Source organism: Lytechinus pictus, chromosome 10 (genome assembly GCF_037042905.1).
Source record: "Lytechinus pictus isolate F3 Inbred chromosome 10, Lp3.0, whole genome shotgun sequence".
Classification (NCBI taxonomy): Eukaryota; Metazoa; Echinodermata; class Echinoidea; order Temnopleuroida; family Toxopneustidae; genus Lytechinus; species Lytechinus pictus.
The window spans coordinates 15970397-15984584 of NC_087254.1; the positions used below are offsets into that span (position 1 = coordinate 15970397).

Consider the following 14188-nt stretch of genomic DNA (forward strand, 5'->3'; position numbering starts at 1 on the left):
CAAAACGGCAACAAGAATTGGTAAATTATGACTGATTGTCACCCCCCCCCCCCCCCAACAACAAAAAATGAGAAGAATAAGAATTTGTCAAAATAAAGCGAGCAAATTTCGAGTACAACCACTCTTGCTCCCTTTCTTTCTCTCTCTACTCAAGTTTTCCCTTATCAAAATAGTCATGTATTCTCTCCTGAACATCATATTAAAATACCTTTATCATGCAAAATAAGAGTTATGACTCGTCATAAATCATTGAAAATACTAACTATATAAAATAAATTCCACAAAGTTAGCAATGTAAATAAATTTAGAAGAACTCTTTTAATTTTATAACATATGAAACCATAGCAGCAAGTGACAAATAGACAAGTAAAATATAACTTTTTTTCATGTCAATCATTATGATAATGGTTATGCTTAATAAATTCATTAAAATATCAATTCCATACAATGTTAACAATGGAAATATATTTTTAATTCAATAATATATCAGACCATAATCGCTAGTGACAAACACAACGACATTCATAATTATTATAATGAATCTAATATTGCACTGTGAAATGCATAAGAAGTGAATTATCAGGTACACATTGACAGAATTTTGTCATTTTATATGCTTAACACAATTAGCAATCCTAGTCTGTGAATGCCACATTTTGAAATACAGAATTGCTAACTAGTACCAAATTCAATAAGTTACTCTACATTCAAAACATTCCAATGTCAAATGAATAAATTTTCCTTCACAAGAATACTGGAATATAATCAATGCTAGTGGTGCAGGAAAGTTGTATTCTCTATGTCTATTTGTATTGACATACACATATTCAAGTAAAATTGTATATTTCTTTTCCATCAAAATAGAAGTAACATAATCACTATGACTTATTACATTCACTGCACTTTTTTTTTAAGAATGTCATAATTAAATCAGTCGACACAGTTGCCTTGAGAGTTATTTCATCTTTTTACACACTGTCAAGTACTAAAAAGTCTACTTGTGCTAAAAGATAATCTTTACCAAAGGAAACATGTAAACCTTTGAATAAACAATTACATGTATCAACTAATGAAACTCAAACATGGAAATATAATTTTAAATCAATTATTTAACTTCATATCAAACAGGATCATATATTAACAAATTTATAATCAAAATCCCGAACGACAGCGTCAAAAGCAACAAAAAAATGCAGTAATAAAAATACGAATGACTAAGTAGATTTGTATTTTTTCCATCATTCTCAAGTTATTGGCTAAATACACTCATCAATACATTTTCCAATCAAACACTTGTTTTTTTAATAGCAAATTGTGGCCCGAGTCCAAAAACAGAAAGATACAGTAAAATACACCTTAGTTCCAACTCTGAAAACTTTACAATAAATTTTCACGATTTTAGCAAGTAACATCTTTGAATTAGTGGGATCATGTAGAAATGAGTTAAATTCTTACTACAAATATACAGAAAAACATGTGCTGCAATCTATCTTTAACCTCAAGCTAATGTAAAATGTCTGCTAAAAATAATCATGTATTATTTCTTTCCTGAATATCATTCATTAGAAAATTCTAGAATAAAATGATGACACATCAACTGTAAAACTGCATAAACCAGGTGTGAATAAAAGATAAAGAGCTGAAAATGCTGAAGAGTTTTAGGGGATGAAATTGAATGAGCTCTCAAACTATTGTACACAAAAAGGGATATCAAGCTGAAAATAAAAAACAAAAATAGCAGAAATCAGCTTAAGAATTCTCACACCCCTGATAGACCAAAAAAAATTACCTCATGGAAGGGGGGGGGTCTGTATTAACACATCTGGCTTTTGAAAATGAATTCATGAAAACTTAATATGATTTTCACCCTTACTAGTAATATATCCTGTAACAATCGAGTTTCACAATGCATGTCAGTCTAAATTGTATGGTTATGTTATTATAAGAAAGTATGAAGTATTAATACAATACATTTAAGCACAATAAAGCTAGTAACATTCTGTTTTACAAAAATGTAGACATATGCAGGATTTTTTTTTTTTAGATGGCACCAAGCAAAATGAAAACATGCCAAACAAAATGAATAAAGAAGGCTAATTCTTCTGCATCCATATGCGGACGATGTGTATTTATAAGCAATTTAAACATGTGGTAAGGATAGGAGATAAATGACTATTCTGAACTTTATATTTGACTGTATATATAAAACATATTTGAAGGAGTTCATAATTATATCACTGTAAGAGCACAGACTAGTTCAAGCAACATGGTTTCTTTATATAATACACTGCTCTAAAACTAAACTTATGTTGAAGTCAAAATCACAAGAAAGTTAAAACTGGCATCAGTTACCCAGCTGGAAACTAAAGAAAAAGTTAAGTGAGAGCCTTAAAAGGCCATGAGGCAGAGCCAATTCCTTCATACTTTTCACAAGTGTAGACAGAGTTTCATCATCAGAATCGCAGTCAGAGTTCTCAGAAGATGTTTCTAGTTTGGTTACTTCAACAATTCCAAACCAGGGCACACTGTTAAAATCCAGTCACTACCAATTCAACTGTCATGTCACCAAATCAGATCACATCTGCGGTGCTCAGGGAATTATCAATGACCCACCTGACAAGCATGTTGGCTCCTGGATCCAACCTATGTATGTAGAATGAAATAATATACAAATCAACTGTTTGTTTTCAAAGTTTTTTGTCAATCCAATATCGAATTTGTAGAATTGATAGCAGACTCAATATTTTAAATTGCCCTTTCCAAACAAAACCTGCCAAGTCAGTATGGTACTACAAGATTATTAAGAATATATTTTATATACTCTATTTACCACTGATATTTACAGCAAATATTCCAATTAAATGTTTCCAATTTATAAGAAAGTTTCAGCTGAAAATATGATTACATGTCAAATTTCAATGCTCTAGGGCAGTACACAATGCACTTGTCAAAATGGAAATAATGTTCTTTTACAACTTAGAAATACACTTGTATCTGCTAAATGCTAACATATTCCCAAATTAATATTTTCTGGTTATTATAACTTTGAGTCAATATATTTTTATAACTTCATTATTTACTAGATTTGCAATTGAAATTAATTTTGGTAATGAGTGCAAATGAATGGATGGCTGATACTGACAGGATGTCATGTTGGATTATAACACTATGAAAATTCTCACCTGGAATTGTATTGTTAAATAGCGAGTGTACTGGTTCCAGGACTTCTCTCATTTGTTCTCTGAAACATTGGTTACTGTATATACTGCATCTGAAAAGAAATGAAAATATCTTCATCATGATTATGATCAGAACCGAGGTGCAGTTTATTTATGTAGATTCTTTCATTTTCTGTAAAATGTCATAGAGATAAGGGCGAGGGAGTGGCCACCAAACAACAAATTATAAAGCTCGATCTACATTAGATGTAGACTGACTCTTGACTCGAGATGATTTATTTAAAACAGAAATCTCCAGTAATCCTCATTTTAACTAAGGACTCAACTTATTTGCACAAATGGGTTGGCCACTAACTTAACTGAATTAATTCATGATCTCAGCATTCTCACTGTCATTTATAGAAATCCCCCCCCCCCCATCCCCTGGGGAGGGGGGTATCTTTCCATTACATATGTTTGAAAGTACTACTGAATTTAGATGATGAGTTAACTAACACTACAGTAAGGAAGACAATATAACCTATGTATTTATTTCAGATTTTTTTTGTGGAAATTTATTGCAAATACTAGGCACTTGTGAAGACAAGTTAGAACATAACGAGTTAACATTGGACTCTTTTGGAGTCCAATGGCAATGCAATTCGTGTAAATTAATCTAGATCTAGGCCTAAACTAATGCCCCTGTAGATTTTTTAACCAAATCCTCAGCCTTCATTAAATCTATTTAGTCTTGATTAATGTTGGAAAAATATTCTTACCCTTTTAGTTTGACTAAACTTAACATTCAAGTTGAATTGAAGACAAAAAAATGACACGCAATACTCCATTCAATTTTCACTGACACGAAAATGAATATGTGGGGCAATGTATGGAAAGATTGGACGTTAATTTAAGGATTTTTGCGATCAGAGACGTTTAAAAGGGTTGAAATTACTCGAAATTACTTAAAGAGCTGCATTAAATTTATTTCCTTTCCTACATTTACAAAAAAACTCACCATTTCATGGTCTTCGGCTGTTCCAGACTGTAAAAATTTGCCTTCCGTCACTTCGTGAAAAAACTCTTGAGTGATGAAGCGTATTCGTTTATTTTCACGAATTGACGGCTGCTTATCCGTCACTTCGTAAAAACAAGAAATCCTTAATCTGGGTATTTTCGTGTGTGCACTGTTGTCATAGCAACGTAATTAGACATTTTTGTGATCTGAAACTTGTTGAGGTTCGAGATATGAATTAAAGATCTCCAAAAATGCAAAAAACTCAAAATTGAAAAAAATGCGATTTTTCTCGTATCCGTCACTTCGTGAAAACAGGGACGAATTTTCGCCACCAAATCTTATTGTATTTAAGATGTATCGATATGATTTTTATCCTGTGTAATATATATTATCTAGGAAATATTGATGATATGTTATGCAACAAACTCAATTTCTCAATACACCATAAAGAAACCTGTCTAAGGTTTGAGAAGGGTTCGATAATGTTTAGACAAATATTCTAGCATTCTAGTGAATATAATTTTTAGTTGATTTGTGATTTAAAAAAAATATATTTCTCACAGTCTGTAAAATTATCATTTATCACAATAACCCCAAAACGAGTTTTAAATCATTTCTCACTGAGTCTAACAGGACATTCTCTTTTGTTCTTTTTCCTTTCTATTTCATCCCATAGACCTATTCAGGTCTGTTCTGTGTGGCTATCAACCCATACCGTAGGCTACCTATCTACACTGACAAGGTCGTCATGCTCTACAAGGGCAAGAGGCGTACCGAAATGCCTCCCCACGTCTACTCCATCGCTGATAACGCCTACCACGACATGTTGCAGAGTAAGTCCTTCGAATAGGATGTATACAAATTTCTCATAATAGTAATATATTCTATCTCTGGCGAGTGTCACTGTGAAAATTATCATTAAAAGATGACATTAAGAACATTTTCATTTGAATGTCACCTCATTATAAACCTACATGTATTTTCTGAGTTTTCTCTTCGAATTCACTGTACATAGGTTCATTTCTATTTTTAACGTGGAAATGTCTATGCTCATCTAAGGATTATAATACATGATTGGCGAATTCTGAGAAAAACATCGCCCTTATATCAATTGTTCTGAATAAAATTATCCATCCATATTTTTTAAGTAAATGTATTACATTCACAGTAATTCTTCATTTTTTGTACACTTGCTTTTTTTTTGTTATACGGTAAATAAACCCAGACCAAATGAAAATGTTTTTTTCTTTCTTTTATCAAACAGACCACGAGAACCAGTCCATGTTGATCACGTGAGTAATGTACTCAAGAATGATATAGTGATTCTGTTATTCATTCACGTCAAAATTAAATAGGAAAAACAAACATTTTATACCGTTGTCTTTTGATGCATTATACCAGATTAAGCTATGACTTTCGTTTTTATTATACACTTTGCTCCGAAATAAAAAGGATTTTGTGAAACATAATGATTGAAAAAATCTTATGCAAAAAACCAAACTCTCATTGTGACTTAATGATTCCGAGTTCTCTATCTGCCGAAAATCCATAGTTCATGCATTGAATCTAGTACTGGTAATGACAATACTTTTTTTATTTTACTTATTTCGAGTCAATCTACTATTCATTTCTAATCATAAAAACCCTTTACCACATGTTGATATCTAAGGAATTCAGTTTAAAGTTATAACAATAACTATATGTATCAAATCTGATTCGTTACCATAATTATTTTGTCTTGTGTGTATATATATGTATATAAACAGTCTCCGTACATACATGTTGTTTTCAACAAACCATGTTTTTTCTTCTTCTAGTCTTTGTTTTTTCTCCTTTATAGAAGAGTGTGCAGTCTTCGATCTCATCCGCATGCTCTGACTTCCCAAACCTTAAAATAACGTTTAAGATAACTTTGAGATTATAGACGGTCCGATAATTAGGTGTTCACTTAAATCTGAGTGTGTCTAACCCAAATGGTATAATGTCTTTACAATGTATTTTACTCTTAAAGACGTACGATATCAATTTGATTTGACCCAGTAATGAAGTTTCCCATCAGCTCACATTTTCTTTCTCATATTCACCAAGTTTTCATGAAGATAATCTCTGAAGGCCTTTGATTTTAGACGCAGAAAAGAATACATGTAGTGATAGCAACACTATCGATTACATTAAAAGATTGGCATTATGATAATAATAGTAATAATGATAATTATAATAATAGGCATTTATATGGCGCCATTTATCTAGAAATGTTCTATTCCGAGGCGCACAAGAAAAAGAAAGAATTAGAAAGTTTGGATTAGTGTCAAAGTGCCAAAAACTAATACTGTTAGAAAGGATAGGACTTCGTTTTAGATTTGAAGGACTCGAGTGATGATATTTTTCTTAAGTCCAGTTGTAATTTTTTTCCAAAGACAAGGTGCTGCGGCCGAGAAAGCTCGCTCACCGTGGTCTTTTGTGGTTTCCTTTCTTGTAACCAAATTCCATTCGCAAAATAATGATTAATACTTTTCCACTTGTGAAGACATTGTATCTCTTTATGGGTGCTGATTTCTCATGTTTACGTTACATTGTTGCTTATTTTGTTGACATTGTAATGTCTGTAGTATGTAACACGTAATCATTATGTATAAGGTACGTAATAAGGACAAGATATGAATTGTAAATTTTAGCTGAGTTCATATTCTGTTATCAGATATGCGTAGTATCTGAAAACTCTAAACATGACCGAGTTTCCACGTTGAAGGTAATTTTTTCAAAAGCTGCCATATGTGGAATTAATTTCAAATTCATTAAAATGGGAATTGAATTCAGCTACTATTACCGTAGGAATATCAACAATGTATATTCGTAGTTTTAGTTAGGGCGACTCTCCACCCCTTTCCAAAGCACGAAAAAGTCAATGCCCAAACAGTATTTTATTTCTCTCTCTTTCTGTAAAATGAATTTAATTTTGCATTGTCTCTTATGAGCATGAAAAAACAGATAACCATTCATTTTGAAATAAGAAAAATAGATATTGCATCAGCATGTATAATGAAACCGACAAAAACGTTTAGAATTCCTAGACCGGAAAAATAGCATCGATTCAAAGAATACGATATCGCATGGGAAAAAAATCTTATCTCAAAGCTTGCTTTACAGAAGTTATTTCTTTGATTTATTTTATATACAGGTTTATCGTGTTAAGGAAATAAGGACACAAAACAATGTTTGTTTGTTTTTGTTCCAGATTGTCTTGACTAGATGTTCGTTAAGAGATGTTGTAATTCAAATAACAATGTACAGTGCATGATCTCAGTGTTCGACGTTTACTTAAAACTATTATTGAACGATGAGTTAATGCACGCTGAAAAAATATAGTCCATCGCTTCTGCATGTATTAGATTAGCGCAATCCATTTTTCATGCTTATTTATACGCTAATACCACTCCTTTTCAATCTATAAATTGAAGCTCATGTAGATGCATTTTGATGAACTCAGAATTACTACAATGCTCTTCTTATTTTTTATTTTACTCCTATCTTCAATGAATTATTTCCTTCTCCTACACCTTCGTCTCATCATCTTCTTCTACTCTATCAATATCTCTTCCTGCACTTCCCCTATCCCCACCACCCCGCTACCAATACCACCACACCCTTTACAACCACCAGTGGAGAGTCAGGTGCAGGGAAAACAGAAAACACCAAAAAGGTCATCCAGTATTTTGCCAACATTGCTAGTGTATCCACCGGAGGCAAATTGCAACAAGAGACACCGGAGGGCGGGAAGAAGGTACCATGTCCATCGCCGCGCTCACTCGCAGCGCTGGCAGGACCACTGTCTCGTTATTCATTCTAGTTGTGGCGCCACTGAGCTCGATGCCCTTTCTTTCATCCACCCAAAAGACATCGCATTTTAATAGTCATATTCTTCAGGCAGAGATTTATCAAATATCTTCATCTCTTTGTATATGTCTTAGATAAATTGAAATTATACTTTCAAAATCCCTTCTGCGATGAAAAATAATACACTTTTAATTCATAAGTTGATTCGGAATCTATATTTTCCTATTAAATAGAAACATAGACGATGATTATAGCTTATAGGAGTAGATATACTCGTGGCATCGATTTTGGATCAGATTAGAATAAAAAAAGAGAAAACTACACTATTTTGAGGCATGTGCAATAAAGAATCCCATATATTGATGTATCATTGGCAGTCCTCTTACATCATGACGTGGCGCCACTCCTATAGCAATGTCATGTGCAGTGTGTTCCGTAATATCCGTCTGTGACTGTCGAAATCAGTCTCGTTCTGTCTTGTCTTAACTAGTCTTTATTTTTTGTGCTGATTTGGCAGCCGCAGCGCTTATCAGCCTTCCGACCCGGTCTAGGCGGACAATGCAAATGCGCCAAACCTTTCTTCTTGCAAGAACGTTTTGGCCATGTAGGAAGAGGGCGTCCTGTATCCTTTGCCGCAGTTCCTCCGCGCCTTTCACGAATAAGGGCGCGTACCGAGTGGTGAGAATATATGGCGTCCCGGTCCTCTTTGTCGCTTTAACAAGACCAGCGTAAAAATGCAAATTGATTAAAAAAATATCACACGAGTGATGAAGACTTTTCGACAAAGTTGTTCGAACGGACAGATCTAGCGATTAAGGTATACCCTGCAGCTGGGGTGCGGATGCTAATTTGTTGTTTTCCTCTGTTCACCACCTTTTTTTTTTTAGTTAACAAAGATGGCGGTCTGTTGGGTATTTCCATTTACCATGTGATGCCGCCTCTTTTAGAGACCACTGACACTACACTTTTCTCAACAAGTCTTAAAAAAAACCTCAATTCTTCAGGATTGATAATCTTACGTTATTCAGATCTTAGCCATATTATCGAAATTTGTAAAATCGTAATTAGAATACTAGTATTATATTTTACAGATTCATTTGTCATTTTTTTGTTGTCCAGCAGCAACTTTTTTTAAATAGATATTATGCCTCATGATTTATTTCTTTTACTATTTTTTATTTGTTATATAGTAGCGGGGGGGGGGTGAAATTCTGTCCAGGATTGACCTGTAATATTTACTTAATTGAATTCAGTGCTGACCTCATAAAAATGATTATGAAACTTACATGAAGTAATGATACAAAAAGTTTGAATTATGGGAGCGTTGTTCACGGTCGAATCTCAATTTCACAATTCAGAAGTTTTTTTAGGAATCAATTTATTGGTTACTCTCAAATTTGATGGCTACTTCATTAGATTTAGATGGTATTCTTAGTCCCAATGAAATGCGTAGGTAGACTGAATATGAGATGGTTGTTGTAGTCGGTTCTCTCTGACTTTCTCTAAAAGGCGGTACGGCGTGCTTCGGCCCGTTGAGTGGTTGAATGCGATAATATCCATCAGAGTCACCTTTGACCTTAGTGTTATATGTTAAGAAGATGTTCTTACCAGTTAGTAGGTTAAACCATGCTGTACATGTAAGTCAAAGGGCAAATGGGTCATTTTTGTGAGTGTGTTGAGAAACCATGACCTGGATCCCCCTGTCAGATATATGCACAGCATGATCTTGGACCAATCTGTGGTATATGTTACATTCAAACGAGGAGGTTTCGACCGTGCTGTAGGTCAATGGGCACAGGGGTCAGTGACCTTCTGAAGGTCGCGATCCGCTTACCTGGAGATGCACAACATGGCCACAACTCCCACTTCGGATAGAGCCTCTTTCCAAAATTACCAAAGATCAATCTCGTTAAAAAAAAAAAACATTGACGGACTTCCTGTCGAGAGCCGTGCTTCCAAGCCACAAATTGAAATGTCCATGCGGGAAAGGGTCCTATGACTTTTGCTCAAGGTCATGGGCCTGATCCCTTTTAAAGAATGCATGGATTTGGAAGACTTCTCGCGTGACCCAGCAGCGCGGACACGGTTCGGTCCATGCTGTCATTGAGAGGCAACCCACATTCCACCTTGGTCTCACTATGAGATCAGTGGCCGTATTCTTACCTTTCACAAGACAACGCATCGGACTGGATTGGTGCAGGTCGACGAAAGTCGTCTAAGTTTGGATGTTGTCCCGTGGGATACAATTAGTAATTGATTGGTTTGAAATCAATCTGATGTATTACAGTTTTATTAGACACACAGAACATGTTATGTGTATTGTGTGGATTTACGTACAACTGTACATTTTACATAATGTATTTGTAAATAAGTATCGTAAAGTACGTGTCGTTTTTATTGTCATGCCTTTATGTTAGAGATTAAGTCAATATGTACCAAGTAAGACAAGATAAATAGCCGAGTGTTTCCAAAAGGGGTAGTTTTAAGGAAAGAAAATTCGCCTGTCCCTATCAAGCACCAGGCAAACGGTGAATGAAACAATATGATGTCATCAATCACGTGACTGGAGAAGCAAGAAGGAAAGGGCGCCATTAACCAGCTTTGTCGTATGGTAACACCTACATATGCCACAAATTCGAAGTTTATATTTGTATCATTTTGGAGAAAAGCTGAATTTGCAAAGAATATGACTTAGGGGATACCCTTTTTTTCTTTAGGGATATGACAAAGGAGTTGTTTATTACCCTTGTGATTCATTTTGAGAAATTATTGACTCACTCCTCCAAAGTAAGTCATGACTGTTATATCCCAAAGTGTCAAAGGGTATTTCCATATTCTGTGATCTGTTACATTGCTTGATGATGACTGCATGGGAAAAAAAATCAATGGTGCATATTCATTGCGCATGATATATGGAAGAATATTTAATTCTCTATGCTATGATTATGTTGATACGAATGAGGCATGTGTATGCATGCTGTTGCATCGGTCACCATGACAACAATTCCTTCCAACCAATCATGTGTAGGGTAATCTCGAGGACCAGGTCATCCAGACCAACCCCCCTCTTGAAGCCTTTGGTAACGCCAAGACCATCAGAAACGACAACTCTTCTCGTTTCGTAAGTATCAATTGATACACAGCGATTTACAGTCAACCTCAAATCAAACAATCAAATGCGACTTATCAATGTTATTAATATTAGTAACATTATTACTGTTGCCATAGTTATTAATACAACAACATTATTATCATCATCATCATCATTATTATTATTATTACACTCTAAAAACACCTTAAATTTTTACCAAATATTGGGTAGAAAGGGAACATGCATGTTTGCTGGGTATTTTTGACCCCATATTGGGCTATTTCAACGCAACATCCGGTGACATTTACAAAATATTTTTTACCCAATAAATATATTTTTACCCAACCAACATGAATGTTCCCACTTTACCCAATATTGGCTAAAACTTTTTTTTAGAGTGTATTGTTTTTATTATTACGATTACCATTATTATTAACATTATTATTATTATTATTATTATTATTATTATTATCATCATTACCATCATTATTATCACAACTGGAACTTGATCAGTTTGTTTAATCGGCCACTTAATAGGATTATTTGCATGGTTGTGAGAGTCTGGCAGTACACGTCTTAATGACATTTTTTTCTTAGATGGAATGTCCCCGATTACAGTAATGGTTAAAATGATAATATATTCTTAATAGAATTTTCTTTTAAATGGTTTTTGATTGATTGATGTACAACACGTTGACATCAGCGGATGTGTGATTTCTCATGGTAAAATTTGCCGATCTTTTAGCAAAAAAGGGAAAAGTTATGAAAGCAATGCAAAGGTTTCTTGTAAGTTATTCAATCATTAGTTGATAACTCGATTGTACATTCCGTTATATGATTGGTCGTTTATTTTAGGGCTTAATGTACCTCATTTTCCTTTCAATAGCATTGTATTCAGAGGTTTTGTTCCTCAGTGAAGTTGGATAAAAATGAATGATAGCATGATATCAAACATTTCCAAATTGATAAGCTTATTTTTAGACGGTCCATCGTTCAAAGATCCATTCATTCTTATCGTTTACATGTAAAATGATTTTTATTGTGGTTTGTTTTCTCCCTCCAGGGTAAATTCATCCGCATCCATTTCGGCACAAGCGGCAAACTGGCTGGAGCCGATATTGAGACCTGTAAGTTGACATTCATTCTAAAAAATATTTGAAAAATAGAGCATTAATCTAAAACTGGTCATGCTTTGAACCTATTGTATTGGTTAATAGTCCTACATCTGTTTCTTGCACTAGATACTTGAACATGTAATAATATGTATTTAAAGATACACTTGTGCATACTTTATAATTTCCAGAAGGTCGATTAAGCTAGCATCAAGTATTCATGTGTGACTTTACCTTTCATTTTTTAGAGCTATGCTCCTTTTACAAAAATCTACGATTTTATTTTTACGGCATTTTCTAAAAAATTTTGTGATTATTTTATTCCTTTTGCCGAAGCAGACTATTTCTATTGTATATATATATATATATATATATATATATTTATATATAAAAATGAAGGGCCTGTGTCGGTTGTGGTAGTATAAAGCAAAATACAAGGTGAATAAAACAACCGTAGAGAGAAAAAAAATCAACTTTGATCAACTTTTCTCTCTACGGTTGTTTTATTCACCTTGTATTTTGTTATATATATATATATATATAATATATATATATATATATATATATATATATATATATATATATATATATATATATATATAGGAGTAGTAGAATATCCCCTTTTCGTTGTTTCTTGCCCCTCCCCCGAAAAGTAATAGCAGTTGATTGAGTAATGAAAAGTCTCCCAACATGGATTTAAAAAAATGTATATAAATATTTTGAATTTGTCTTGCAGATCTTCTGGAGAAGTCTCGTGTAATCAGACAAAACGGTGTTGAGAGATCATATCACATCTTCTACCAGATCGCATCTGGTTACAGGCAAGACGTGCTCGGTAAGCTTGCCCTGCTTTATACGGCTCAACTATTATTTTGTGGATGGCAATTTGTAGACATATAGGCCCGTATTTTGAAGTCGGGTAAAATTCAAACTCTGGTCAAAAGTCGTGGTGAAGTTGTGATAAATGTATTGCTTAAGAAAGCTACGCCATGGCTCGCATTTGAACCCATGAACCTCTGTTTTAAAGTCAGGTGACTAATCCACTAATTCATTTTTAGAAAAAAGAGTGTTTTGATACATTTTATAATATCCAGGGTCCTGGGAACGATTTTTGTACTGGGAGTGCTGATGTAAATTTGTCAAGCGAAAAAAAACCCCAGGATTTCACTACAAAATATAGGTCATTTTGGATACATTTCTCCATCTTTAAACACCTACCAAAATTCCGGAGAATAATACACGGGGGTGCCCCGCTTCACAGGACCATGATGATATCATGAAGTTAAGTTGATCAGGATTTATTTGCCTACATGATTATTTGGCAGCATTCGTCATGATTACTCACTAATCTATATGATGAGTGTGACTACTACACCATTATTTCCGCCTAATCTAGGAGGTTATTATGTTCGAAAGTTTCCATTGACAGCCCGTCACTATAAGTCTGTTACTGAACCAAGTGATGTTCACAGACTATACACTCTTTGGCTGAAAAAACCGATAAACAAACTTTACCTTATGTCTCCAATAATGAACATTTTATTCATATCTATCTTGTGCCAGACACCCTACTTCTCGAAAAGGGTTGCAAGAGCTACAATTTCAGCAACCAAGGAGAGGTTGAAATTGACGGCGTCAATGACTCTGAGGAATTCAAACTGACTGATGTAAGATTCACTGCTTTTCTTTTATCTATCTTTTCCTTAATCTTGTCATTTCATCCCTGCTGAAAAAACATAGTGTCACACAGTGTGATCACAGTGTGTTCGCAGTGTGGACTATGTGAAAATATTATTCACACTGTAATAATTTTCAAATTTAACAGTGTGCTCACAGTCATGGTCGACGATGTGAATATGTGATTCACATTCATGTTGAAATGCTCAAATTTAACAGTGTGAAGGTGATTTCACTTTGTTTTCCACACTGTGGCACACACTGTGGGACACTGTGTTTTTTCCAGTAGGGACATCCT

General features: G+C 34.1%; 1 protein-coding gene and 1 long non-coding RNA gene across 10 annotated transcripts in view; one reads left to right on the forward strand and one right to left on the reverse strand.

Annotated features, from left to right (window-relative positions):
• Positions 1-14188, forward strand: part of LOC129270232 (myosin-16-like) — a 76451-nt gene that overhangs the window by 15503 nt on the left and 46760 nt on the right. For all 9 annotated transcript variants that reach the window (XM_064105416.1, XM_064105408.1, XM_064105410.1 and 6 more), the window contains exons 4-10: positions 4853-5009; positions 5441-5468; positions 7837-7957; positions 11039-11131; positions 12165-12228; positions 12950-13048; positions 13777-13880. In XM_064105416.1, the coding sequence (XP_063961486.1) occupies positions 4853-5009; positions 5441-5468; positions 7837-7957; positions 11039-11131; positions 12165-12228; positions 12950-13048; positions 13777-13880 (666 nt within the window). The remainder of the gene's footprint in view (positions 1-4852; positions 5010-5440; positions 5469-7836; positions 7958-11038; positions 11132-12164; positions 12229-12949; positions 13049-13776; positions 13881-14188) is intronic.
• LOC135155850 (uncharacterized) lies at positions 296-4288 on the reverse strand. The gene is made up of 3 exons (XR_010294974.1): positions 4177-4288; positions 3183-3271; positions 296-2643 (listed from the first exon to the last, which is right to left on the reverse strand). It is a non-coding gene; the product is annotated as an uncharacterized LOC135155850 (long non-coding RNA).